The sequence below is a fragment of the Guillardia theta genome (genome assembly GCF_000315625.1).
Source record: "Guillardia theta CCMP2712 unplaced genomic scaffold GUITHscaffold_3, whole genome shotgun sequence".
NCBI classification, from domain to species: Eukaryota; class Cryptophyceae; order Pyrenomonadales; family Geminigeraceae; genus Guillardia; species Guillardia theta.
This window is the reverse complement of record NW_005434671.1, coordinates 1,082,879-1,109,309: the sequence shown is the minus strand read 5'-3', so window position 1 is coordinate 1,109,309 and position 26,431 is coordinate 1,082,879. Positions and strand designations below refer to the sequence as shown.

General features: G+C 50.6%; 10 protein-coding genes across 10 annotated transcripts; 5 read left to right on the top strand and 5 right to left on the bottom strand.

Annotated features, from left to right (window-relative positions):
• Window positions 1–366: 366 nt before the first annotated feature.
• Window positions 367–3,420, bottom strand: GUITHDRAFT_132302 (hypothetical protein; the record flags this gene model as incomplete). The annotated part of the gene is made up of 1 exon (XM_005841532.1): window positions 367–3,420. One exon carries the CDS (start codon window positions 3,418–3,420, stop codon window positions 367–369), a length of 3,054 nt encoding a protein of 1,017 aa, XP_005841589.1.
• A 273-nt stretch (window positions 3,421–3,693) lies between these two features.
• Window positions 3,694–4,559, top strand: GUITHDRAFT_100081 (hypothetical protein; the record flags this gene model as incomplete). Its single annotated transcript, XM_005841531.1, has 3 exons — window positions 3,694–4,192; window positions 4,235–4,299; window positions 4,347–4,559. The coding sequence occupies 3 exons, from the start codon at window positions 3,694–3,696 to the stop codon at window positions 4,557–4,559; spliced, it is 777 nt and encodes a 258-aa protein (XP_005841588.1).
• Window positions 4,560–5,462: 903 nt separating this feature from the next.
• Window positions 5,463–6,383, bottom strand: GUITHDRAFT_150059 (hypothetical protein; the record flags this gene model as incomplete). The annotated part of the gene is made up of 2 exons (XM_005841530.1): window positions 5,556–6,383; window positions 5,463–5,489 (listed from the first exon to the last, which is right to left on the bottom strand). A coding segment is annotated over exon 1 (476 nt), but the record flags the coding sequence as incomplete, so codon positions are not given.
• A 1,698-nt stretch (window positions 6,384–8,081) lies between these two features.
• On the top strand, window positions 8,082–9,134 carry GUITHDRAFT_150058 (hypothetical protein). The gene is made up of 2 exons (XM_005841529.1): window positions 8,082–8,382; window positions 8,444–9,134. Exons 1-2 carry the CDS (start codon window positions 8,155–8,157, stop codon window positions 8,924–8,926), a joined length of 711 nt encoding a protein of 236 aa, XP_005841586.1. The 5' UTR covers window positions 8,082–8,154; the 3' UTR covers window positions 8,927–9,134.
• A 143-nt stretch (window positions 9,135–9,277) lies between these two features.
• On the bottom strand, window positions 9,278–12,091 carry GUITHDRAFT_132299 (hypothetical protein; the record flags this gene model as incomplete). Its single annotated transcript, XM_005841528.1, has 14 exons — window positions 9,278–9,556; window positions 9,606–10,015; window positions 10,062–10,173; window positions 10,222–10,309; window positions 10,358–10,423; window positions 10,476–10,580; window positions 10,632–10,719; window positions 10,765–10,864; window positions 10,913–11,024; window positions 11,072–11,184; window positions 11,212–11,281; window positions 11,329–11,408; window positions 11,454–11,514; window positions 11,559–12,091. 14 exons carry the CDS (start codon window positions 12,089–12,091, stop codon window positions 9,278–9,280), a joined length of 2,217 nt encoding a protein of 738 aa, XP_005841585.1.
• A 634-nt stretch (window positions 12,092–12,725) lies between these two features.
• On the top strand, window positions 12,726–13,646 carry GUITHDRAFT_132298 (hypothetical protein; the record flags this gene model as incomplete). Its single annotated transcript, XM_005841527.1, has 2 exons — window positions 12,726–12,750; window positions 13,099–13,646. 2 exons carry the CDS (start codon window positions 12,726–12,728, stop codon window positions 13,644–13,646), a joined length of 573 nt encoding a protein of 190 aa, XP_005841584.1.
• Window positions 13,647–14,076: 430 nt separating this feature from the next.
• Window positions 14,077–18,703, bottom strand: GUITHDRAFT_100076 (hypothetical protein; the record flags this gene model as incomplete). The annotated part of the gene is made up of 9 exons (XM_005841526.1): window positions 14,077–14,223; window positions 14,274–14,425; window positions 14,472–14,571; window positions 14,676–14,840; window positions 14,991–15,425; window positions 15,473–17,725; window positions 17,794–17,901; window positions 17,951–18,081; window positions 18,169–18,703. The coding sequence occupies 9 exons, from the start codon at window positions 18,701–18,703 to the stop codon at window positions 14,077–14,079; spliced, it is 4,026 nt and encodes a 1,341-aa protein (XP_005841583.1).
• Window positions 18,704–19,082: 379 nt separating this feature from the next.
• Window positions 19,083–21,331, top strand: GUITHDRAFT_100075 (hypothetical protein; the record flags this gene model as incomplete). Its single annotated transcript, XM_005841525.1, has 4 exons — window positions 19,083–19,124; window positions 19,472–19,719; window positions 19,765–21,100; window positions 21,149–21,331. The coding sequence occupies 4 exons, from the start codon at window positions 19,083–19,085 to the stop codon at window positions 21,329–21,331; spliced, it is 1,809 nt and encodes a 602-aa protein (XP_005841582.1).
• Window positions 21,332–21,837: 506 nt separating this feature from the next.
• On the top strand, window positions 21,838–23,644 carry GUITHDRAFT_100074 (hypothetical protein; the record flags this gene model as incomplete). Its single annotated transcript, XM_005841524.1, has 11 exons — window positions 21,838–21,947; window positions 22,000–22,077; window positions 22,183–22,278; window positions 22,339–22,426; window positions 22,470–22,553; window positions 22,605–22,663; window positions 22,726–22,795; window positions 22,839–22,955; window positions 23,096–23,185; window positions 23,235–23,474; window positions 23,525–23,644. The coding sequence occupies 11 exons, from the start codon at window positions 21,838–21,840 to the stop codon at window positions 23,642–23,644; spliced, it is 1,152 nt and encodes a 383-aa protein (XP_005841581.1).
• Window positions 23,645–23,812: 168 nt separating this feature from the next.
• Window positions 23,813–25,842, bottom strand: GUITHDRAFT_159143 (hypothetical protein; the record flags this gene model as incomplete). Its single annotated transcript, XM_005841523.1, has 13 exons — window positions 25,830–25,842; window positions 25,628–25,679; window positions 25,508–25,583; window positions 25,390–25,459; window positions 25,253–25,339; window positions 25,165–25,197; window positions 24,995–25,108; window positions 24,785–24,940; window positions 24,629–24,739; window positions 24,512–24,577; window positions 24,404–24,430; window positions 24,235–24,357; window positions 23,813–23,887 (listed from the first exon to the last, which is right to left on the bottom strand). The coding sequence occupies exons 3-13, from the start codon at window positions 25,534–25,536 to the stop codon at window positions 23,813–23,815; spliced, it is 891 nt and encodes a 296-aa protein (XP_005841580.1). The 5' UTR covers window positions 25,537–25,583; window positions 25,628–25,679; window positions 25,830–25,842.
• Between the last annotated feature and the right edge of the window lie 589 nt (window positions 25,843–26,431).

The window sequence follows — 26,431 nt, the reverse complement described above, 5'->3', positions numbered from 1 at the left end:
CCACGTCTGTTCATTACTTCTCCCTTCACTTCTTCAAACGATCCCTACCCAGTGTTCTGTGCTCTCAGCGTGGTATGCGGCTCCTTTGTCAGCTCAGTTTTAATTCCTTGCTCTGATGGACTTGCAGACATCACATGCAATGTCACTTCCTTGTTTATCATGCTCGATCGTTGGATCTACATTTCACTTCTTTCAGAACGCGCAGCGCAGGGTATTTAGAATGGAGCACAAGTAGAGAGAAGAAGGAGCTCGTACTTGCTACTGCAACGTTTATTCTCACATGTGAGATGAGTTAAGGTGTATTACTGGGTCAGCCTCAAAGAAAAGTACTAGTATTGCATACCTGAGACTTGATTCAAAGCGTCGCTACTTCTTCTTTGGGCTAAAGAGTTGTTTGAACCAATCAAACATGCCACCTGACGGTTGCGGTGTGGATTCGTCTTTTAGGCGCTCAATCTCTTTTGCCTCACTGTCTAGAAACTCTTGAATCTTCTCCAGCAATTCAGTCTGCTTTCTTCTCGAATTCGATAACACTGAGCATTCCTCTATCTTCTCACTGAGACTGTCAAGAAACGAGGTGCTTGGGAGCTCAAACTTCTCCTCCTTCACATTCTTCTTGCGCTGAGCGATGAATTCTTTTTTGGCCTTTTTGATTTGATCTCTGAAAGAGTCCAATCTCTCTTGAAGCAAAGCCTTTTCCTTGCCTGCCTCCTCTTTCTTCTTCAAAGTCCTGATCTTTGCAAAATTATCAACGAAAGCCTTCAGCTTCAGCTCCAATAAAGGCATTTTTCTGCCCGATTTGTCTCGCAAGTCCTTCATCCTGCTCTCAAGCTCCTCTCTCTCTGCCGACCGCTCCTGAGACATTTCTTTCTCAGGGTTCGAGTAGGCTTCACTTTCAACCTTTTCACCCCATTGATCGAGATCGTCCCGCAAGCTTCTCTCGTCGTTGTCAAGCTTTGCGCTCTTGATATATTTTTCAGCGTCATCTATCTTCTTTGCGATTTCCTCAACGAGAAAGTCCAGTGCCATGGTCTTATCTGACCCTTTTATCTCCTCCTCAAGTCTCCTCAGCTCTTCACATGAGGGGCTCAAGAAAGTTTCTTCGGAGACAGATTGTTCCACTTGACTTTCAAACCGGTTCAAGGCGTCATGTGTCTTCACTATCAGCGCATGTCTCTCCTTCAGCTGGTCTCTGTTGAAGCTCATGTCGTTGAGTCTCTTCGCCTGCTGGAGACGAACCCCCGCAGACTCCAGGATGAAGTTCACCTCGCTTTGTACGTATTCTGAGCTCACGCTTCGACGAAGCGACTTTCCCTGTTTGCCCATGAGATTCTTTTTCGCCTCTGCGCTGAAGTCGTAGTCTTTGTTCTTCACTTTCTCGGTTGCTGATTTACGAACAAGATGTCGAAAACTCTCCATCTCAGCTTTTTGCTCCTCCATGGAATCGAAAACCACTTTCTCTTCGCCACACGCATGGTCGAGATGCTTCCTGAGCAAGTCCTTGAGACGCGACTCGATCTCGCTTGACTCTATCTTTGATTGAAGCTCAGACCTCTTGCTCGGCAAGTCACCATCTCTGACTGCTTTCGTAAGCTCTTCTACCTCTCTTGCGAGCATCCAGAACGTGTAGTCCTCCAGAGCTGTCTTGGCCTGCTGGTGCAGGTCGTTCTTGAGGGTTTCGTGGATGTTTTGGTTTTCCGTGATCTGGTGTTTGACATCTTGCAGGATTGCATCGCTGAAGTTGCTCGTTCCTTCTGAGAGCTCGTCATGCAATCGCACAAGCTCTTCGCTGATCTTTGAAAACAAGCTCCACACAGCCTCCTCTTCCTTCTGTCTGAGCTTGCTTTCAATGGCCTTGCGGCAGCGAGACTTTGTCGTCGAGATAGTCTGCATGGCAGTATAAGCTCCACCAACATTGAGCTTCTTCAACTTCTTCAGCACTTCCCGCTCAAGGTTGCAAACGTCTTCAAGGGCTTCAAGACTTTTACAATCACGCAAGGAAGACAACGCTTTTTGTTTGATAACAGCGATCAGACTACTTGTCTGTGCCTTTAGCCTTGCAGTCAATGGCATTCCTAGTGAGACGGCATCATCTATCCTCGACTTTTGAGAGGACAAGAGCTCCTCTTTCAGATCCTCAAGCCTGCTGATCCCAGACTCTTTGCTAGGCTCACCTAGAAGATCGATGGCTATGAGGTTTGCTGTCAACATCTCAACAATGTCTGGATCTTCTCTGTAGAATGGTTGCAAGATCGTCTTGAACTGCTTCTTGACGGTATTCAATGTCAAGCTCGGAGTTTGTCCTTGACTTGAGCTTTCCAGCACTATCAAAGGAATGACAGACTGCAGCGCCTGCTTGTTCTTTGCGTCCTTGTCAATGGAGAAGATGGTTCGCAAACCATCGACAAGACTGTCTTTCACAGCTCCTCCTCGTCCATCCACACTTGTGATGCTGCTGTGGCGTAGAACTGCAACTAGCTTGATGGAAGCAGCCTTCTGTAGGATAGAACCAATGCTCATCGCATTGACAAGATCATATTCGCTCCCACGAGTGTCATCAAAACCTGGACAATCGCAAACAGCCGTCTTGGTCGTCTCGTGGTAAAAGATTTCAGGGAAAGTGGTCATAGACAAGGTCCTGTCGTGGCCGATTCTGAAGACTTCTTCTCCTTCACTGTTACGTATCGGTTTCTTGCAGTGGACTTGTACGATTGCACTATCTTCATCTTCCTTCATTTCCAGCGAGGACTTCCCTCCGATCATTCCCGAGAGGATTGTGCTCTTGCCCACCCCGGTTCTGCCTATGAAAAGAACACAGTTCTTCTTTTTTGTCATAGAGCATCGGGAAGAGAGTGACATTGAAAGGTCGTACACTTTTTGGAAGTCCATTTCAGATTTTATCGGATCTTTATCTGATTTTCGCTTTTTGGCTTCACGTTGCTGGTCTGGCTTTGTCTTGGCTTTTTCTTCTTTCTGTTTCTTGTCTTGCTCTTTCTTTTCTTTTTCCTTTCGCTTCTTCTCCTCCTGTTCTACCTCTTTCTTCTTCTTTTCCTCCTCTCTTTTCCTCTTATTTTCTTCCTCTTTCTTCTTCTTTTCCTCCTCTCGTTTCCTCTTATTTTCTTCGTCATTCTTCTTCTTTTCCTCCTTTTCTTCGTCTTTCTTCTTCTTTGCCTCCTCTCTTTTCCTCTTATTTTCTTCCTCTTTCTTCTTCCTTTCTTCCTCTCTTTTCCTCTTAATTTCCTCCTTCTCATCATCCTTTTTCTTCTTTTCCTCCTCTTTTTTCTTTTGTTCCTCCTCCTTTTCTAATTGCTTTCTCTTCTTCTCTGCCTCTCTCAGTCTTTTCTCCTCCTCCTTCTCTTCTCTGCTCCTCTTTCTCTCTCCATTTCTCCCCAACTCCCCTGACCCCTCCTGCTCCGACATTCCGCGGTTCCAATTAGCCTCCTGAAACCCTGCCTGAAACCCTCCTGCACCCCCCACTGCCCCCTCCTACTACCCCCTGATCCCCACCCCACTACCTCCACTTTTCCAGCTAGGCTGGAGATGTACGGGGGGAGGGAGGGGGAGGGGTACTAGTGGAGGCAACCTGGCCGCGAACGATCTATCAATAACCGTTACAACGGCGGGCCTCGGCCAAACTATGACCGATGATGGTGAACCACCCGGGCAAGGGCTCTCTCCATTGTTCCCTCTACCATGTCGCTCTACCTGGTAGCAGCCGCAATGGCGGCCGAGGCGGTGTCAGCAACTTGGGGGACGTCGTTCGTCCCTTCCAATGGCATCTTCATGCCAAGGCCAAGAGTTCAGGGGATGAAGGCCCCTGTTCTCAGATCAGCTCGGCCAAGGCAGAGCTGGACTATGGCGAAGAAGAAGGACTTTGATAAGAAATATGACGACGCCTTTGATGATTTCCGTACTTCAGGAAGCATGCCTGATATTCCCAGTTTGAGTGAGCAATACTCTGCTGCTGCTTCCTTTGCCCGCCAAAGCGGTATTCCTGTGAAAGGTGATGAGGGTTTCGGGAAGCGCGTTACAGAAGAACAACAAGTACTGGAGAGCATGCAGAAAGAAAGCATGCAAAATTACCAAGAGTTAAAAGAAGAGCTTCTTCTAGACACATTTTTTATCAGCTCGGTCATTTTTTCAATGATGAATCTTTTCTTGCCCGAGTCCACCGTGAATAGCTTTGTGATAGGTACGATGATATCACTGCCCGATACAACATGATGCCATGCAGGCGCCGTCTCAAGTCTTGCGTATGCATTTCTCCTCACGCGCACGGCAGACAGGCTGGGAGAGTCTGTAATTCAAAATGTCTCTGTGCGAGTTGGCTTGATATCTTTGCGTAGGGGAACAGAAGCACAATGTTCGATCCCAGCACACCAGCAAGATTTGGGCTCCTTCTCGTTCTCATTGTCGCTTACACTAAAAACAAGGAGTACCTTGAGATTCTCCCAATGTTATTTGGATTTTTCTTCCCTTACAAGATGGCTTCTCTCCGGCCTGCATTGACTTCAACATCGCCCTTGAAGCCAAATGAGATTCGGGTGTACAGGTTTTAGTTGCCATTTCATCTCATGCTTGAACTGAACTCTTCATGGTCCTCCCAGGAGCAGATGGTCTCCTCCTGATGCTCCTCCGCTTAAAGTTGAATACGGCAGTAACTTTGTCGGACGATCGCCATCTTCAACCTTCAACACTGCATCATCAGATTCAGGCACAAAGGTTCATCATTAACTTGTTTCGATTTTTAATTAATCAATAACTTAATTGCTTTTGCAGACACAAGGCAGCAGCGCACCTCTTGGAAAACGAAAAATTTTGTCTATAGAGGAGCAATACGAGGCTCTCAAGAAAGGCACCCTCAGTTGAGGCTGCGCCGCCTGCAATAAAAGGTCGAAGACCCTTGCCTTCAACCGCAGAGAGCATTGTTGTCGATATCGGAATTTACATGAAGTCGAACGCTCGTAAGTCAGCATTCCCGTCTTGTGGGCATCGTTAAATATGTACGATCAATTTTCCAAATTGTGAACGCTTCAAAATTGTCAGCATTCACTTTTTGTTGGGCTCGTCCTCTCCATCATCGATATCTTCTCTCTCGTGCTTTCCAAGCACTGTCTGTTCACCCAAATCCGCATCTTCTTCCTCTTCGATCTCAAGATCCTCAGGTTCCTCAGCTGGAGGTTGAAAATCGTCTGACCCACAACGTCATGGTAACATATACCGCTAAAAGCGAAAAAAGAAATCTCACCATCTTCCTCGTCTTCTTCGTAAACCTGGTCTCCTGAAAGAATTGCGCGATAGTTATCATTTTCATCGTCTTCTTCCTCCTCTTCCTCCTCTTCGCCCTCCGCCCCCTAAAAATTTGTTAGCACATCTACAGGAAATCCCAAATGTTCAATACTTCTTCGTCCTGTCAGAAGAATCAGAATAATGAATCTACATCAATTGTCGCTCACCTCATCTTCTCCCTCTTCTTCCTCTTCCTCCTCCTGATAAGAATCCGAACAGTGAGTACAAGGTTACAACACAGAGCTTTAATGACTTTTGTTCCCCACCTCGTCATCATCATCTGCTTCATCAAGTTCTTCTCCACCCTTGTCCTTTCCATCTAGGACCACCAACGACGGAATCAAATCAAACAGCTTAGCTGAATAGCCATCTTCCTCCTTGGCAGGATTTCCTTCCAGGTCAAGCCATTCCAGTTTAGTCAGCTTGGACAAAGGCTTCAACGCCTCAATATCAGGTATCATGTTTCCTGCAAGATAGAGCTTCTCTAGTTCGGGAGATTTAGTGATGAACTCCAAACCTCCTTTGATTCTATTATCGCCCAATTTCAGAGTAGTCAAAAGGCTAAGTTCTGGCAAGGTTTCCAACGAAGTGATTCCACAGTCTTGCAGGGATAATGAAACCAAGTTTTTGTAGGGAGACAATGCAGCGAGGTTATCGCCACATTTTGCTTGATCGAGACACAGCCTCTCAACGTCTAATGGTTTTGTATCACCAATCTGCTTCGCAATACTCTCTTCCAAAGACATTTTAGGAGTGCACTTTTCTCGCTCAGACCTTTGAATCAATCCGAACTGCGATTCGCTCTGGCCCCTCAGGAGGATAGGATTTTTCTCTTATCCACAGATGCCTCTTAGCCACTACAGCACAATCAAACGAAGCAGAACACCTCCGAGGATATCGAGGGTATTGGCAATTCTTGTGATTGTGGCTCAATGAGACCGACACGAGCTAGACGCACAGTTCCCCGTCAGATCACGGACAGAACAAGGTATGCCTGCAACGAGGAGGGAGAGGAACAGAGGTTGTGGAGGGGGGAGGGGGGGGCAGGCGCTGCGACCAAGATCGACGAAACGCTGCAGGGGCAGGACGAGGAGCGGGATCTCCCGCCAAAGGATCCACTACCCCACATAGTTTACCCACCCCCACATCACTCTGACCCAACCTACCCCACAACAATCCTATAACTACCCCCTTCCACATGAAACTCACCACGGAGACCCTGATAATAGTAATCCTCTGAAGGAAAATACCTTACCACCCCACCCCTCAAGGTCTATTTTTTCTCCCGCTTTTATTCCTCCCACCCACCATGTCCCTCCACACATCCAGCCCACCCACCCACCCACCCAGTTACCCCACCCCACCCCACCCAATGGGACGAAACCGCTTTCTCCATGTACCCCTGTAGTCTCCAGGAGCTCTCCTATTAGCAACGAGGGCGGATACCACTACCCTCGGGCACGCTTTGACTACCCTACCCCTCATAACGAAGGGGATTCTCGAATGGCTCTATCCAGACCTTCGGGGTATTGACTTCAAGGCCTGATGCTATTATGACACTCAGTACAACCTCTACCTCTGCATCACAATCTGAAGCCGGGGTTTGCCATCAGAGCCTACCCCTGGTGTGTCGTGTCCTTCGTTTGATGCTCAAGTTGAGTACCCCAGGACGAACGACAATTGGACTACTTTCAGTGTGTGTCCTTGTAGAACAACTTTTGGGAAGTATTTGTCCAATATATTCCAGAAAAGTGAATTTCTGAAGGTAAAATAGCTCATATCAAAATATTTTAGAACTTAAGAATTTTGTCAGAACCAAGTTTCGGAAAATTAATGACTTCTGCATCGGTCGGCAACAAGTTCTGTCTTTCACAGGCTTGCCTCGGACCAGGCTTGCCTCGAGGCAAATTACCGGAGTGCATCCGGCGATTTTAAAAAGTTCTTGACTTTCACAGGCTTGCCTCGGAACTGTTTTCGATCTGCAGTGCACAAATCAGAATTCCCGGAATGCATCCGGCGATTTTAAAACTAACTGCAGACCAAAAACAGTTCTAAAACTACAGCATGTTTTACCAGGCATCTTAAATAATTTTTAAAATCAAAATTTTGTAGTGATCAAACAACCAAAGTTTTAGAAGTGAGCTAAAAGAAAATTACTTCTTGTTGTAAGAGCAAATTGAGGTACAAAAATTTGACTTTGGATCAGTTCTGCCAGTAGAAAATTTACAATATTTGTATCATTTTGTTTTCAATTTGTACCATGACGTTTGGACCTACTCCGGTACCGGAACCGTGGGCGGCCGACGATGCAGAGGACAGGGCGCGGAGCGGTAAGACAGAAACGCGTTGACTGCATGGTGTCGATGGGATGAATGACGATCCGTTGCTGTCGATGCTGCGTGCCTTGTACAAAGTAACGCCGGCTATGAGTACGGTCTGTTGTGCTCGGATCATTTGCTCAGATTGCCGTGGCCCTCCCTCTATCAGTGCCCTTCCGCTCGATCTAGGATGAAAGTCCCCTCGCATCCAATGATTGCCAGACACTCTGCTGCTGACTCAGCCCGCAGCTTTATCGTCTGAAGAATCGAATGTCCCTGATGAGATGTTGCCGCATGTGAATTTGTGACGATGGCTCGCTTATGGCCAAGTGTCCGTATCTGTGTAGTGGCGTGCTTGCAATCAGCTTGTTTCTACAGCTCAAAAAGAATGTATCTGACGCTTGATTTACAGCATCATCATTCGCACTTTGGGTTTGGACAACCCTCTGGTACAAGGAGTCGAACGGCGGCCGCTTCTCGAGGGCGCTCCCCTGCCCATCCAATTCAAGGACCTCCTCATGTGCGAGGACGCTCTCCTCCTCCCCACATGAGGGCCCGCTCTCCTCCTCCCCATGCCAGAGCTCGGTCCCCTCCTACGCATGCCCGAGCTCGGTCCCCTCCTACGCATCATCATTGGAGGCATCCGCAGGCAGCCCATGGACATCGGGTGGCATCACAGCGTGGACATTATCAGCAGCCCCCGCAACAGGCTAGACCAGGTGCCCATCCTCATCCGCAACCTTACCCTACTGGATACAACAGCAATCCACAGCAGGTGAGGGACTGTGACTGATTTGTCTGCATCAATCATGTTGACGTTCTGAATCTTGCACCAGGGCAATGTCAACGGACATGGATATGCTCTGCCGAATCAAAATGGCTCCATGGCAACGTCCATGCCGGGCTACCCATCACGGTCCTACAGCGGGCAACCAGTGTCATCGGCTGGCAGTCTTCCTGTCTTCAACGAATCTTTAACAGAAATTCCCACTGAAGGCCCCACATGCCAGGTTGTGCTCTTGGATGGATCCGTGCAACACATGCCGTTGCTCCTCGCTCGTCAGTTCCTTGAGGCTGGAGCAGCTCAGAGCATCTACGCCGAAGGGAAAATAATGCATGCAGGCGGCGATGAGTTCTCATCCACCATCGACACCTCATCGAGGGGGGCGCAACCTCAAGTGTTTGTTCAGCAACCTCACATGATTCCCGTTGGACCTTCAATGATCTCCAATCAGTTTTATCATGCTTCTCCTGCTCCAATGCAACCGCCCAATCAATTTCAATCAGTCGTTTCGTATGGAAGATCACTGGACATGTGATTTCAAAGATTCCAGAGTCCTGTCATGATGCTCAGCCCAGAATAAACACATGGATGTCAGCTCGTGATGACAAGGGAGCCCGTTACGCCTGACTGGCGCGCTTATGCGGATTCATGTACATCATTACACAACTTTAAAGTACAACTGTGATCTAGTTAGTAGAGACTAGGTGTTGGAAGTTTTGATTGCATTCAGAATTCTGCAAGACAAGAGATGTATCAGATTGTTTCAAACCTTCGCATTCACACCACCTTTCTCGCTCCAACACATATTGTGGTGCCAAGTCTCTTCCTGTCAAAACTTTCCAAGAGCTAGAGAGAACATGATTGGAAATTAAGGGTTCATTTCCGGTCAGAGTGCTTGCAAGAGGCATTGTGAACTCTTCAGGATAGAATTTGTTTTCTGCAAAACATCGCCTTTGTCTATAGAAATCTTGCTTCCTCGCTTGCCAAGAAGGTAAACAGGGCGATGTCTGCTTGCCCACATTGTTCCATAGATTATGTTGTCGTATAGTTGGACAGAACTTCCGAGGGTTTTGTCAAAGTATGAGGCCATTGAAGGGTTGAAATGAGCATCCAAAAACGATCCGTTATGATGAGCAAGAGAGTTTTGAATCATCACTTCACAGCACTGAGAGCATGTATCATCAAGCTAATCCACTGCAGATCGCACAACTCACCTCATCAATCTTGAGGGCAGAGAGAGAATGATCCCGTAGATGACAGTCAATACATTCCACTCTCGCGCTGCCGCTGACCCTTACCCCACTGCCAGATGCATCTTTGATCACTGTTGCATGCATCTTCACGCTACTGCGATCAAAGGCGCTGATGCAGAACAAGGGATGCAGAACTTCTCTTTCTGTCTTGAGCCCGCAAATCATCGACTGCTCCATCAAGACCTCTGAGTTCCCCCCACAGGAGACTACACTACATCCATCGCCATGTCCTTGAAAGACGCAGTCCGTGAAGTGCCACCTCCCTCCAGAGACGTGCAGGCCCTTCCCACAAGAAGAGATGAATGTGATGTTGTCAAACTTCCCGTGACCGCTGTCCTCATCGAAGCACCATGGTCCATGAAGAAACACTCCTGTGACATGGCAGTGAGCACAGCAACAAGCTCGCCGAGCAGATACCCTTCTCTCCTTGGACTTCGACTCTCTTCCTCACTTCGACGGGGTGGGTCCAAGAGTAGTACCCCTCCCTGATGATGATCTTGACCCCATCCTTGCAGGTCCTCACCGCCTCCTGCGGGGTCATCGGGTCACATCTTCTATCCCGATGTAGTTCTTTGACCTCGACAGATGGCACGTCGTCAGGCACCATGACCGTCCATGCTCTGTTGAGGATGGTTTGTATCAAGTGCAACTGGTTTCCCTGATACCTGATCATACAATAAGATTGCAAGAGCGTCGATTCAATGGTGAGCTACTTTTCGGCGCCAGTCTTCTTTGACAAGACAAGTTGCTTCATCATGCAGCTTTCTCCTGCTCCAAGTCTGCCTCGGAGGTCAACAAGCATTCACTGAAGAACAGAAGCCTTGTCCGCACCTTTGATGCAAAGAAGTGAGAATAGTGAGCCAGAAATGCTCTTTCCTATTGTTATACGCGATGTTCATCTTATGTTGGCTCATGAACAAAAGAGACTGCGAGTCTCTGTAATCCAACATTCATCCCATGTTTCGAAGATCAGAAGTGGGCTTTCACCTATCCCAAACACAATGATACTGGTGCCGGTCACATATCTTACTCTTCTTGTCCCATTCGCACACACGGATCGGTTTGCGGGAGCATCCTGATCTTGGAATCACAAACAAACATGTTGGTTTGAGCATGAGACCTGGAGCAGAGCAGAACGGATTGTCTTGGTCGTAAAACTCATTATCTCTCCGCACCAATTGCATGGTCAAGAGATCTTCTTCCTTAGTGCCAATTGCTTCCTTCCATCAAGATGTCAAAAGATGATAAAGATGCAGGAGCATTCACACCCCGAACTCTTGAAGATCATACATAGCTGTAACTAGCAATTTATGTGCTTCAATGAAAAGGCGTTGATCAATCTTTTGAGCCACTTGTTTGCATTTCCAATTGATCGTCAGGCTACAATGGAACAAATGAGTTCTCATCTATCGCAACAATTGAGGAACCTGCTTCTGCCAACAGACGGGAAAAATCGCAAAACATTCTCGCTTATGTAGGGATCGTGTTGGTACTTCCGTCTCAAGAACGATGATAGCGCGAATTTTCGGATCAACAGAGCCTGTTCGAATGCAAGGTACACCACCACCTCAAAATAGATCTTTCTCTTGTCCGGGAAGGCCCTCCAGGTGGATGCTCGGCAGAATGCTTGCAGCACGCTGAGACAATGTCAGAGGTCAGAGATCAGTACGAATGTTCACTCAACCTTGCTGCTGCGTTATCAGCCGCAATCTTCTTCTGCAAGAAAGCTGCTTGAACTGCTGCTTTCTCTGCTGCCTCCCTCTCCTGCCAGATAATCATTTCATTCGGATCTCAGGAGGGCAAGTCGACCTGCCGACGGTTCTTCTCCTCCTTCCGACGATTGAAGGAATCGTGGGAGTGATGGATGTAGCTTCAGGTAGCAGTCATGCTCCATGACATCGATTTGCAACACACCTCATTCGTCGATGGATGAACGCGTTGTCAGACACTCCCGTCTTCTCCTCATTCTTCCCCTCTCTTTGCGGTCGATTCTGGATTTCTTGCACTTGCTCCATTGTTTCATGTCTCTGAGTTGGTTTTTCCTTGGCAACGTAACGATCATCGCTTCCGACTCTCGCTTCCTTTGCTCGATGGAAATCGGACACGTCGAACTGAAACTTCCCAAAGATTTGCTGCAGCAGGCTCGGTTGATCCTCCACCTGCTGCAGAGGTTGCGCGACAGCCTCAGGTTCAACCTGCTGTGCCGCAGTGAGAGCGGCGGGAGGGCCTGTAGTGGACGGGTTGGTGGGCAGGAGCTGCTCATGGGGTGTGGGGGCAGCAGCAGCTTCTGCGGTCTCTTCCTTCCCCTGATGCTCCGTCGGAGCTGAGAAACTCACTCTCAGGCTACCTCCCGATCGCAGGATTGCTCTCCTTTGATCCAAGGGAGTGACTGCCCGACCCGCTCGCTCATGGTAGACACTCGCCGCGTCCCCGACGTTGCTGGACATGCAAGACGCTTCTACGGCAGCTCAGGAGCTCACTGGACTTGGAGGGGACGCACTTGCCATGGACGCCAACGCCTGCATGGCTGGTAGCGACAGACCTACACAAAGTAACAGCGAGTCCACCTCAGAACTGCCACTTTTGTGAAGTCCGCATGTCTCAGTCGGAGGCCGAGTCCGGGCCGAGCCTCTGTCACGTTGTCAAGCTGAGCCTGAAGCCTCAACTTAGTTGTCACAACCCAACGGTGTGTAGTATGAAGGGTCTGTCATATAGTAAAACATTGAACCGGCGATACTACCGTAGTACGGTACATGTCTCTAGAGCTGATTGGATCTCCATGCGCCGGCCCAACGCAGTGACGGTTTCAAGAGTCGTAGCTTAGTAAGTTTCGGAGTCACTGGCTGATCATCACCCCGAGTCCGGCACTGGAAGCCCGGGCCGGGACCCGGCGGCGTCGCAACTTGGCAGAGGTGCAGCCAACAGCCGGGCGCCGTCTCATCATTCGGGACCGCTCCGAGCCCGGCCCGGCAGTGCTGTACCCGTGTATCACAGCTAGCAGTGTAGGCTCATCTTTCAATCTGGTGTATTGTAGATTTCAATTTTGACAGAGCATTTCTCAAATCCTGTGAAATTGTCAACATGGTGACGGTGAGGTGGCGCGATGGTAAGTGATGCACGACCATGACAAGAACAACAGCGAGGGGAAGGAGGGAGGCCAGGGTGAACGAGGACATGGACGAGGAGAGAGCGAGGAGATGCACGAGGAGAGAGCGAGGACATGGACGAGGAGAGAACGAGGACATGGACGAGGCCGAGGACGAGGATCAAGATGAAGAGGGCAAGGAGCTTGTGGGAGGAAGAGATGATTGAGGCAGTTGCTGGCGATCTCATTTCCATACTCTAAGGAGGCAGGGGTTGAGGGCAGTACGAGCTTGCATTGCCTCTTGTTGGACTGCCTGATGAATCTCAAGTTTGATCTCCTGTTTCGGTTTCACTGACGTCAGCACTGCAGATGATGACGACATCAACAATGACGTGTATCGCTCGAAGAAAGCTCGCAGCTTGGCCGACAGGTTGAGCATGCATGGTCTACCAAAGGGATGCAACATCGTATGCGCGGGAACCACTGCTCTCATCCTTTTTTGTGCCATCGTGTTGTTCGCTTCTATCAGAGCGACTCACGGGGCCCACGGGAGGATCAAGAGTCGAAACATGTTTGCTAGAGACAAGAAGTTACAGCAGAACGACTGGGATAAGACCTTGATGGGCATGTCGACCAGACGAGGGTGGAAGCGAACGGCAGCGAAAGACCTCGATGACCAAGTGCGATCAGTCCAGAACATGGAGGATGAACTGAAAGCCTTGAACGTTGGGGGTGGAACAAGCGGGGGGGGGAGAGGAGGAGGACTCCGAAAGAAAGAGTTCCTCGATCCCATGGAGCCGATGCAGCAGTACATGAAGTATCAGCATGACAAGTCGAAGACGCAGGGACGGAGGAAGAGTAAGGGTATCTCTGCCGCCATGCAGAGCTACATCGATGACGTGGTGGGATCAGTGTAGAAGAGTCAGGAAGGTGTCTTGCGAGGGAGGACGGATGCTGCAGGGGGCGATGAGGGTGGAGACTTGGAAGGGTGGGAGGGTGAGGGAGGACTGGAGGAGGATGTAAGGGATGAAGACGTGAAGGAGCAAGGAGAAGAAGGAGCACTGAGAAGGCCCTCCTGTTGTAGATTATGTTCATGTCTCAAACCCTGTCTGTGGCATCCAGTGCAGTGAGAAGTCATCTTGGTTAAGTTTAGGAAGAGGCAGGAAAAAGGAGGGGAAAAATCATGCACATGAGGACGGAGTTGAAGCTGAATAGATGAGAGAGGCGGGGAAGGAATACGAAAGTAAAACGATTGTGAATGCCCTTGCAAGTTTGAATACAATATTCAGTTCTCTTTCCCGTCATCTCATAATATTCAGCATTGTATGCTGCGGCTCCAACCTTGATTCAGCTCCTGTCCAGCTTGCTAACGAACTTTGCCAACGTGTCAGCTGTTGTGTCATTCACTCTGTTGCCTCGAACGTTGAGGTATGACATCAGATGTTGATCCTGCACATCTGCCTCGCCTTGCTGCTTCATCTTCGAGCTCAACGCCTGATGGAGCAGCGTGACTGACTCTAGAGCACAACTCAAACAGACTCGACCTGCACGAGCGGTTGGAAGTCTTCATCGCAAAGGTTGTTGTCTGCAATCTCAACATGCCGTATCGTCCCCTCACTGAGTTCGATGGCCTTCGCCATCAGCGACAAACTCTCACGAGCTGCACTGACGCCATTGAGATTGAGGCGTTGCAAACCTGCGCGCATGTTCAACCTCGCCGCCTCCTCGCGGTCTCCCCGTACTCGGATTTGCTGCCATACAGGCCGCCATGCACGCCATCCCTTTGTCGGCAAGAAAGTTCCCGTCGAGCTTGAGGACCCGAAGGGTCGAGTTGAACAAGGTCTAAGGTCCTGTCTGAGTACTTCCCCACTCCTCCTCCTCGCCTCGTCCTCCATCCCTCCCTTGTTCCTTCCATCCTAACTCATTCTCCCTGCCTCCTCCCTCACCTTGTCAGGGTCAACGAGGAGCAGGAGCTTCTTGTTCCAGGAGAGGACTGCCGCAAGGGGAGCCACGTCCTCTTGGCAGATGAGGTTGAAGCTGAGGTCGAGCTCGAGGAGTGAAGAGTTCAGACCAAGAGACGAGGCCAAGGCAAGCACGCCGAGCTTGCCGATCTGCAGACTATGTAAGGTGACATCTGATGAGGATGCAAAGTAGACGCAGGTGATCAAGAGTGGTCAAGGAGAGAGCAGGAGGGAGAAGGAGGGAGAAGGACGAAAGGAGCAAGAGGTCGGCGAGAGGAGGTCAGGTAGCAGAAGAATCACCTTGTTGTCAGCAAGGTTAAGATGAGCAATGCGATTGTTGACGGCAAGAAGTTGAGAAAAGACGATCATACTTGAGTCCCCGATGATGTTCGAGCGAAGATCCAGATAGCGCAGGTTGCCAAAGACGCTCCTCTCCTGCCATATAGCCAACGAGACCGCAAGCATCCCTCTGTCTGCAATCTTATTGGACCGGAGATGGAGATGAAGATTTTCAGATGGGAGAGGAGGCACGAGGTCGTGCTCCAGGTCGCAGAGAAACTCGCAAGTCTCATCGTCGATGTCCATGGCGACCAGTGAGACGTGTCGGTCGGTGTCATGACGAGTGAGCAAGCAGCTTCTGATCATGTCGACGATGTTGACCTCGACGTCTCTTCGCCTCCCCGGCAGGTTCTCAGCTCCTCGACCGTGAGAGATTCTGTTGACAGCCTCTAGCACCTGCACGCGACGGTCAGACCCTCGAGCATCCTCCTCCTCCTCCTCACCATCGGGCCTGCAGTCCCGTCAGAGAAGGAGGAAGAGTTCCATCGCGATCGAGGCTTGCTGGAGACGTTGAGGTGATCGCCGTGCGGGAGGAGATTGACCTGCTTCTGGTAGTCTTCGCTCGCGTCGTAGGCCACAGCCGGCGCGTCTGCGTTTTTATTCTTCTTGGACGTTCCGATCCAGGGGCTGACCTGCTGGGAGGATGAAGGAGAGGAGGGCTGCTCCGGGCCTCTCAGGACCAGCTCCTCTCCTGGGACTAGGGAGGGTCTCCCGTGCTCACTTGGACGGTGATGGGACGGCACGTGCGAGTCTGCTGGGGTCCTGTCGGAGGGAGGGACCCTTGCGACGACTTGGTGCAAGCTCGATCTCCTGATGACCTCGAAGTCAACATGCGCTACCTGCAAGAAGTCGCTGGGCCGCCACCACAACCCGCGCTGAGGCCGTGACGACACTGAGTGCCACCGACCGGCAACCAGCGTCCACGTCTGCCTGTCCCCTCCTACGAACCCTTCCCCCACCCTTCTCTCCTCCTCACCCTTGTCTCCATCTGCTGCTGCTGCTTCAGAGCGATGCCCCAGGATCGCTCTCCTCATCTCGTTCTTTGCGTTCCAATCCTCGCGCACAGCCGCGACTGTCGCGCGAGTGAGGACGATTCCTGCAGCCTGCAGCTTTCTGTCGTGAAGGATCTCCTCGTCGGACCTCCCCTGGCTCAACATCCCGTACAAGTCTGTTCGGACTTGAACACTCAGCTCAGAGGAGGAGGAGAAGCGTTGGTGCTGCTCACTGAAGAACTTGGATGCCATCTCTGAGTTCAAAACAGCTGCATTCCCCTTGCTCATTGTTGTGACCCCCTTGCCGAACTTTCTCTCCATCTCTCCTTCTGCCTTCTCCTCCATCTCCTTGCAAGTCGCCTCGCCTGCTCTGCTTTCCGACAGGCGCCAGGCTCCTATCGATCCTGCAACAGCAAACAGATCTCTAGCTCTCTTTCCCTCCGCAAGCGCGTCAAGGAACGCTGTGACATCTCCTCCTCCTCCTCCCAGCGTCTCCGACGCGTGGGCCGCGAGTTGATTGCCGGCGGCCAGCAGAGCATCAATCAGCTTTCTGCTCTCAGCCGCAGCATCGCACGCCAGCTGAAGCTGCTGCAGGCAGGAGGAACGCATCCTCTCCTTGGAATCGCGACATCCCTCACCGGCCATGGCACTCAGCTGAGCTGCTCCACCCTCTCCCACAGTGGCCGACAAGTCAGCGAGGACGGACAGGAGAGGCTGCCGCATGCTGATCAGCCAAGATCTCCTCATGTCCTCTATCCTTTCCTTCCCTTGCAGACCCTCTGTAGCTTCATGACTGACCTCCTCTCCAACTCTTCCAGTCAGCAGCAGGTCAGCCACGAGGTCCTCAGTCCGCAGTTCCCTCATGCTCAGTGCATCCTCGTCCTCTCCTGCTCCACTGCTCTTTGAAAGCGCAAACACCACCGCCGTCTCCTCCTCCCGTTCCTTCACATCTCCGTCATCGTAACTGCACTGCGTCTTGAAAAGACCGTCGTGTAAAAACTCAAATTGAGACTTCAACTCGTTGAGCTTCGCCCTACTGCTCGTTCCAAATTTTCTCAGGATCATAGCATTGTACTGATCAGTCAGAGACCTCTCTCTTTCCCTCTCCTCCTCCTCCTGCCTCTTGCGAGTTATCTCAAACTTATCAAGTCCAGCATGGTATAGCATCTCCTTCTCAATCTCATTCAAAATCAAGTTTTTCTCCACCTCCGCTGCCGTGTCATATTCGAGCTCCATCCTTTCTGAAAACTTCAACGCTCGCGCAATCATCTCAGACTTTTGAGACTGCATCTCTGCTGCATTGGATGCTTCATCATATCTTCTCTTCGTTTCTTCCAACTCTGCCTCCTTTTGCTGTATCTCCTGTTCCTGCTTGGTCCTCCAGTCTTTGAAATCTTTGCCAACTCTCTCTTTCTCTTGCTCGAGCCGAGAGAAATCTCTTTGAAACATCATTGACATTTCATTTCCCACCTTCTCAAGATGCTCTCTTGACTGCGTCAAATTCATCGCTTTTTCATATCCACCTTTGGCATTCACGTAGAAATTCTTCTTCCTCTCCTCCTCCTCAGTGATCTTTGCGATTCTCTCATCTCTTCTTCTTTCCTCGTCTTCTACGTCGTTCAAAAACTTGATCCTTCTAACGTGATATACATCTCTTATTGTTGATAAGCGATTCTCAAGCTCGTCTCTGACAGAGATTGCTTCCTGCATATCAAAGTTATCCTCGGGATTGGCGATGTCTCAGAGGAAATAGAGAGACTTGTTACGCTCACCTGCACAGCTTGCTTTGCTTCTGCTGACATTCGAATCAAAGTGCTGATGGGAAACAGATGCATGTCTTCTAAGAACTCAGTTTTTGTGTTTGATACAACATTTCCGCCCTGGAAAACGATTGTCAGACACAACAAACAACATGACATGTAAATCCACCTCATTCACGGCTTCATGTCGCTGCTTCGAAGCCTCTACTCTTCTCCTCAATTCCCCCATGGTCATCTTGACCAACCCGAACTTTTGCTCCAGACTCTCGTCGTCGTTGCTGCGATTCGCCTCCTTGACCCCTGCGATACCTCAATCATCTCGGCGATGCCGTGAAGCAGCGAGACAGGACAAGAGCAAGAGTTACTTTACAGCACTTCCTCACTCACCATCATCCGTAGCTCCTCCTCCATCTTTTGCTTCTGCCTTTAAGCTGCTTTTCGCGGCCTTGCGCCATTCTGACAGAGCGTAATGGAGGGTAGAATTGATCAGCTTCTGAATTACGATCCTTGCCTTGTTCTTCCTCCTCTCTGACATGGAGTCTAGCGCAGATCGGCGATGAAACATCGCAAGTTGCATTGAACTTCTTCTCGCCTGGTTGCGAGCTTCTCCCGTCGGATGATACAAGGTTGAATCACGGACACTACTACCAGCTTCCTTCTTTTCCTCAACCTGTTTGACTTCACTTGTTGCTATTGCAGCTTTTTCTTGTTGCAACTTGTCTTGTGCTGACTTCCATGCTTCCTCATAAAACCGGATCGACTCCTGAGCTTCCTTGTAAAGGTCCTTGGCGAGTTGGTAGGCACGCTTGAAGCTTGCCTCAGCTTCGACCAGGTGGTTCTTCGAGTTGTGCAACATCCCTTCAACGTAGCGAGACATGATCTCGTCTTCCACTTGCTTGCGATCTTCGCCCTCTTGATCCATCTCCTATCCTGATTCACCAAAGAATGCTCAAGGAATTTGAACCAGCGGCCTGCGCTGCGTTGAGTTTTGTCCCCGTTCACTATCTAGCCTCTGCCCCCTCCCTCCCTGTCCCCCTCGGTGAAATATGAGGACCATAGAGACTTCTTCGTCCTTGTCATCTCTCTCGCCCTCGTCCTCTCCTCCCCCCCTCATCTCTTGTCCTCCACCATCATCTCCGCACACTACCGCTCACTGGCACGCCATCCCTTCAACCAGCATTTCAACTCCCCGACAACAAGGAGGGTAATATGGGGATGAGGGTAATCTCATGAGCGGGGATGAGGGTATGCTGCCGATTCGGGGTTGAGTAAAACTTCATCTCGACACGAAGAGGCGCGTGATGGTGGACCTGGAGGCGCCGATCAGCGCCCATGGCGCTCAGGTGAGGAGAAGATGAGAGATGAGCGACTATGCAAGATCATTGTGTTCAACCTCAGACACCAAGTTGTACCAGCTGTTGTGTTGATGTGAACGTGCAAGTGCTATCGTGCTCGTTTGCTCCTTGTGCCCGCTGGGTGAGGTGGATCAGCTCTCTGTATGTTTCATCCATCCGCGCAAGAAGGAAGAAGTTAGGAACGTGTCTCATACTTGTGTGTTTCTTGTCAAATTTGATGTCAACTGTGGAGAGCGCTCGTCTTGACCTGACTTGCACATATGTTGAGCTCTTTGAATCTCATGGGTTCAATTTTTGGCGATATTTCGTAGACAAATGAATAATGAATCTATCAGGCTCAGTATGGGTCCGCGCAATCTGTCAAGTCTGTACGATCGGGCAACTCTGCGTCCAAGTACTACCAGGTGCAAATTGACGCTTCCAGCATCATCATCACCCGACTGAACCTGTTTGACCGAACTTGTCAGGCTGTGGCAGTTTTTGTTGCCGTCGCCATCTGCTGCATTGTGGGGTTTGTTGCGTTGTCTGATTCCTTCTCTGGGCCATTTTCTCTTGAGCAATCTGATGCCCAGAAGGCTCTCAGGTTGGTGTTGCATCATTTGTCAGGCACCTCTAACCTCTCATTCAGCATTGAGATGTCCAAGCGCAAGTATGACCAGGCTAAGAAGCGTGTTGCCAGCCTGCATGAGGAGTTTGATGCGCTCAAGAAGCAGCTTCAGAACCAAGTCAAGAGCCTTGACGCGGCTAGAGGTGACCTCGTCACTCAGATCAAGGCAGCGGAGGGCAACAATGCCCTGACCAAGAACCTGGAGAGCAGCTCCGAGAGCGAGGACCTGGGCGACTCTGACTTCACTGCTCCATACGTCAGGCGCCTGAGAGATGCTGCCCTTGCTGCTACTGCTGCTGGAACCAGCAGTGATGCCGCAGATGCTGCCAAGCATGCGCTCTCGTACACTCAGCAAGTTGCCTCTCGTGTTGGAGACCTGGCCGACGAGTCTGAGAAGCAGGCCACCAAGATCGTGGACGCTGCCCGCCTCACACAAGAAGCGAAGGACGCCATGAGAGCTGCCCTGGAACAGAGCAGCCAGATTGTGGACTACAACACCCATGCAGCTCAAGCCGTGGCCCAGGACTCCGGCTTTGTGACCACTGCCGCCCAGTCGATCTCAGGATACCTGCACAATATCTTCCATGATTCTCAGGCCGTGCACGAGGCTGCCATCGCCTCTGTCGAGCACATGAATCAGGATGTGACGGCTGCTGATCATGCAGTATCAGAGATCGAAGCCGACGCCAGGGAGGCTTATGACGTGCTCAAGCACATCTCTGAAGCCGACAAGGCTGCCACTGGGTTTGCCAAGCATGCAAGAGCCGCTGCCATCACTGCTGCGACTGCTGCAAACGGAGCCCTCAAGGGTGAGAAGGCTGCCATGGTCGGAGGCTTGAAAGCCATCGCCTCTGCTCACTCGGCCAAGGCTGGCGCTCAGGCTGCCATGGAGTACGCCAGAGCTGCCCAGGCGGCTGTACATCCCTATGTGTATGGACAGGTTCCTCTCGACTGGGGCACGAGGCCGCAGGCTGCTCCTGCTGCCCCCCAGCCGGCTCCTGCTGAGGTGGAGGCCCCAGTTGCTGAGGCCAAAGAGCTCGTAGACTCGGTTGTTGTTCTCATGCAGCAGTTGACGAACGCTCTCGAGACCTACGGCACTGACTGCGAGAAGGTGAAGCAGATCTTGACCTACTACCAGGCTCAGATGGGCGCCTTCCATGCTCAAGGCGTTGGACTTGCGGGCAAGATTGACGATGCCGACATGAACCTCATCGAGCAATATGCTCAGACCCGCGTGGCCTCGTTCGCCTCCAAGCTCGAGTCTGCTGTGAGAGTGTCTGCCACCGAGTGCTCTCTTCCCATCTCTGCCTTCATCCCTGATGCCTCCATCGGCATGACTGACAAGCCTGCAAACGAGGTAACGCTTTCCCTGGGTTTGTAACCGCTTGACCCTGCTGTCTACCAGGCTAAGCTCAAGATGCTCAGACAAGCTGCTGCTGTCAAGAAGGCTGCGCAGAAGAAGTCGGGAAAGAGGATGGGAAAGGCTGATCTTGACAAAGCCGTTGAGCACGAGCAGCAGCGCATTAAGGAGCTCAGGGCTCAGGTGGCTGAATTGAAAGCACAGAAAGCAAAACTGTCGAAGAAGTGATCGCAACAAACAATAAAATCTCTCGTACTTCAAAGTCTTTTCGGCTTCCGCCTCTCTATTCTTCCAGATTTGAAGCTGTACAGACCCACCGATCATTTTCGTGGTATTTTTCTTTGGAGATTAGTTCGCCAGTCCGCCTAGTGGAAATGTTTACAAGATACCTAGGACAGCAAAAACTCCTTGATCAAAAGGTAGAGTAGTTTTGCTGGGGCAGAAGAGAGTTTGTGCTATGGCATCGCACGGCAACATCGCGAAGGAGGGGGGGTGGGGGAAGAGGAAGAGAGGGAGGGGAGGAGGAAGGAGACCGAGAGGACGGAGATTGAAAGATAGGAGACTCGTCAGTGAACAGTGCTGGAGACACAAGAGGATAGTCAGAGGGAAGGGGGCAGGTGAAGAATTCAGTGGAATTTGATTGAGAAAGTCTCACCGCCAAGTACAAGAAATGAATGCCAACATGATGAGCAAGCGAGCATTCAGACTCACACAAGAGATCATGACAGGTGTCGATGGAGCATCAAGCTGCCGCCTCGAAGATTCAAGATCTCCCCCCGGACATCTTGTCGTCAATCTTCATTAGGATCCAGGACCCTTTCGCCAGCAACTTGATGTGCATGATGTAACGCTTGTTCTCAGACAACCTCTCCTGTCAAATTGACGACTCAATGCAGAAAAAACAAGAACATTCAGAATGCTGCTTGCAACGATGCCCTTTGGAAAGAAATCTTCGCGCGGATTTGGGGACAAGGGTTGTTGAATGATGTTTGTACAAACTTAGAGAACAGCGTTCAATACCAGCACGACGTTCATCTCTCGAGTGGAGAGAGGATCTCATGCCCGACATGGCTCGTCAGATTCTCTAGGATCGAGGGGGAGGATGCGTTCCAGCAAGGATGCCTCGAGTGGAACAACAACCCCAGCATACGCACAGCGTTCGGCGTACTTGAGAGGTTGTTTGAATGTTTCTGACGTTCTCATGGCATGGTAACAAGTGTTTGCATCTGGATCAGGATAGCGAAGTTCGATTTCAATCACAATTACAACGAGTGGATTGCAGACATTGTGAGGGAAAATCGGAGGGAGGAAGACAAAGCCAAGGTGTTCGGATGATGTCGTGAAGTTGGTTGACATCATGTGATAGGTGATCGTCAACTTCTTCTTCTGGCGGATCCGGCAGAGTGTTGGTGCCGAGCATCTTGACAAGACAAAAGAAATCATCTCGATGGTGAGATGTCAACACTGCCTGCTATGCAAAGCTGAAAGAACTGCTGTCTAGTATATCACCAAATCGAAGAAAGACTCTGAGTTCGGAAGCTTAGCTCTGCATGTAAGACGGTACTGCATAACCTTGCAAACATCGGCTACACAGCATGTCATGACTCGTCTTCCTCCTCAAGGTGTTACATGTCCAACTTCGACATGCGCGGGCTAGGCCTCGTGGATGCCCTGAGGGTCTTCCTTGCGAAGGTGAAGAGTTGCCTGCTCGCTTCCCGCGTGACATGAGCTGAAGACAAGAATGCCGACGGGGGCCTCAAAGATCTGCATGATGCTGTGGGACTTCTCTGGAGAGTTTGCGACACAGAACGGAGGGTCACGAGGAGAACTGGACGAGCCGACCAAGGGTGAAGTGAGCGAGGGGGGGAGAGGAGGACCCTGGGTAAGATGAGGAGAGGAGGAGAGGGAAGGGAGGGAGAGGTGTGTGAAGAGGGGAAGGGTGGAGGTTGGACGGGACGAGACGACACGAGAAATCTCCCTGAAGTTTCTCAGGTTTCTCATGATGCCGTCTATATCCTGACTTGGTCGCTCATTGTCTTGAACGCTGACGCCCACAATCCTCAAGTGAAACCCAAGATGAGGGTTGTTTGACTGGAGTGGAGGATGAGGAGTCCTGACCAGGTTGAGACAGGAAAGGGACTGGGTGCTCAACACGTGCTCGGCGCTTCATGGTGTGGGATGTTACCTCGATGCTGAAGAAGAGCTCTTGCTACGGCACGATGCTCTAGGAATCTCTTCTCCTCTGCCAGCGACCAACGGCAGCGACGATGACGCAAGGGAGCCGGGCGATCGCCCGCTGAGATGGCAGCTGGATGTTCTCAACATGCGGCTCATGTACCGGCAGGTGCACGCCAGCCCTCTGATCAGCAAGGTGATCCCATACTGCACTTGCTGCGCTGAGCACTGACGAGCGGCGGATAGAAGAACGTGTCTCCCATCACCGGCATGCCTGCGTTTCTGCAGGGAATCTACGACTGGTGGAGTGCGATGAAGACGCAGATGCCTGTGCTGAGACATCTGCAAGAAGCGTGGCGAGCATGATCTTTCATGTTTGTCTTGTTCCAACGAGGAGTCAGCAGGCCGCAACTGCCTGCCTGTCCTCCTTCTTCAGAGGCATCAGGTGCACAGAAACATCTTGTAATGTAAATCCCTTTGAAGTACCATTGGGAAATTCGAGCACACGAGTGGGAGGGAGCAAGGCCTCTGCCTTCATGGCTGAACGTCTGCCAGGGAGATTCTTTGAGCAACCGGCGTCATTCTGACCTCGAAGAGACTCGACACACTCTGCACGCACCTGTCAATTCACCTGCTACAGACAGCCGGGATATCATCTGTACCTGACCAAATTGGATGCACGCAATCGCCTCCGCCAGGAGGGCCGAGCAAGAGACAATCTGTGCGGCATGTTAGAGGAACAAGTTCGATCTCATTGCATTCTGCTTGTTGTCTGTTGTTTGGATCATCCTCCCCTATCCTACCCCTGCACCCATTCCCCACCCACCCTCCTCCTCCTCCTCGTCTTCCTTCCTCCCCTCCTCCTTTTCCTCGTCTTCCTATCCCCCTCCTCCTCGTAATCGACTTTCTTGGCCCCCTCGTCCTCGTCCTCGTCCTCGTCCTCGTCCTCGTCCTACCTTGATCTTAGAGGGAGCGTTCTTCTTGGCAGGAATTGTGTCGGCAACAATCACGTGCGACATAACGCTCTTCTCGATCCGTTCCAACGCGCTTCCGTTGAACAAACCGTGCGTAGCGCAAGCCTGAAGAGACAAATCAACGATGAGGAGACCAGAAGTAGATCATCACCAACACACTCTTCGCACCCATTTCCATCTGGATACCATGGCGTGTAAGATGAGCGAAACCAGACATTCAAGGGAAAAACAGCATTGTACGAAAGTCTCAAATGCTCACCAAAGTATCTGCACTTTTGCACAGGGTTCCCGCAGTGTCAATCATGTCATCCACGATGATACAGTGCTGCATCATTGTCAGGGATTTCCAGGTTCATTCTCTTTCCTGCAAACTCACTTTGCCCTCGATCTCCCCAACGACGTTCATCCCTTCGACTACACCAGGTGAAGAGCGATGCTTCACCGTGATGGCAAGTGATAAGTTGCAGACTCCCAACTTTCCGAGCACCTGCAGCACTTGTTACACCTGATCACTGCAGACAGAAAGACTTGCCTCCATGAAGAGCTTGGCTCTTGCAACACCCCCAGCATCAGGTGAAACGATACAGATCGGGTCGTCCTTGAAGTTAGGGATGACCTCTCGGACTAAGTAAGGAGCGATGTCTCGGAGAGCAGTGAGGTTGTCGACTGGAGTATGATGGAAAAATCCCTGGAGAGAGTGAAGTGCATGAGATACAGATCGAAAGAAAATGGTTCAAAACACCTGAATCTGCCCACAATGCAAATCTACTGCCAGAACTCGGTCTGTACCCGCAGATTCAAGCATCATGGCGACATCGGAAGCAGAAATGGGCACTCGAGCTTGTGTCTTGCGGTCCTGACCAATCACCACGATTGTCAAAAGCACAATAGGCGGCATCTTTTTCGGCAGACCTGACGAGCGTATCCGAAGTACGGGATGATCGCCTATGGGACATTTGAGAAACATGAAAACGCCTGCGCTCTTGCGCTACCAACATACCGTCACAGTTTTTGCTGAAGCGCGACGTAAGCAGCGGATCATGAAGAAGAGCTCGACAAGATTTTCGTTCACTGGAGGGCAAGTTGACTGGTAGCATGCACTCGGTTACGATAGCAATGAGCAACCAATCGCAAGACCTGTATCACGAATATATGGACGTTTCTCACGCTCTCTTTAAGTTGTACGCTAACTTCTCCGTCAGAAAACCTGAATATCAAGTCAAATTTGGCTCGGATAGGATGCAGTAAGGAGAACCTTCCAACTGTTGCTTGCATCAATGGCATTCCAAGGAATGCTGCGACTTCTTCTGCAAGCTTATAGTTGCTTTGACCTATAAGAAGAGTAAACGCCAGCCACTCAGTACAACACAAACACCTGCGAGGATTTTGAACTTGATAGGAGCGGTCTGCGCATTATCGTCTTCAAGCTTCAAGCGCAGTGTTAGTAGGAAATATTTCCACGAGGGCAAGATTAGAGAAAGGGTGGACTCAAACACAATTTGCGGAGGGGAGTGCAATCATGAAAGAGGATACAAGGGAGATGAAGACATCTTGAAGGAAATGACAGAGGATCTCACTGCAGAGGACTTGTCTCCCTGCGCTGCCATTCCTACAAGATCCGTCCCTTTCGATATCGAGCCCCAGTGCAAACCAACCTGGTCGTGAAACAATCAATTCAGAGTTCCAGTTGTCAAGACTGATCTGTGTCCTGTGAGCACACATCATCTCTCCTTCTCTCTACTCCCTCTCCTCGCCAACTCCTCGTACGCCCTCCACCACATGGCCCCCCTCTCCGTGCTGCCGACATACGCATCGCCATGAAGTATGCCGCTCGAATAAGACAACAATTCTCTTTTTTTCGAGATGGTTATCTGTTCAATCCCCCCGTAGCACCCTGTATGATGGGGGTACTTGGACCCACTTTTAAAACTACCCTAGGTAGTAATGAGAGTCTTTTTTTCCCACCATTCGCGGAGTCTTGGGGGTGGGTTCAGGGCGGAAGATTTCCAGAAGTCCTGGGGTGGGGTACTTTTATGGTATGGTTTGCTAGGGTGGGTTGCTAGGGTGGTGACACGTGAAGTGGTCTGCCATCTTCCCTGGTTTATTTAAAAAAAATCTGTAAAAGGTCTCTTCCCTGCAACAGGTCGTTACAAGACGTTAAGCTCGTTATTCTCGAAAC

What these genes read in the sequence shown, in the direction of transcription:
- GUITHDRAFT_150058 (XM_005841529.1), top strand. Translation starts at nt 8,155, where the DNA reads ATGAGGGCCCGCTCTCCTCCTCCCCATGCCAGAGCTCGGTCCCCTCCT. An exon ending in ACAACAGCAATCCACAGCAG is followed by an intron (nt 8,383 to 8,443) that starts GTGAGGGACTGT and finishes ATCTTGCACCAG; the next exon opens with GGCAATGTCAACGGACATGG.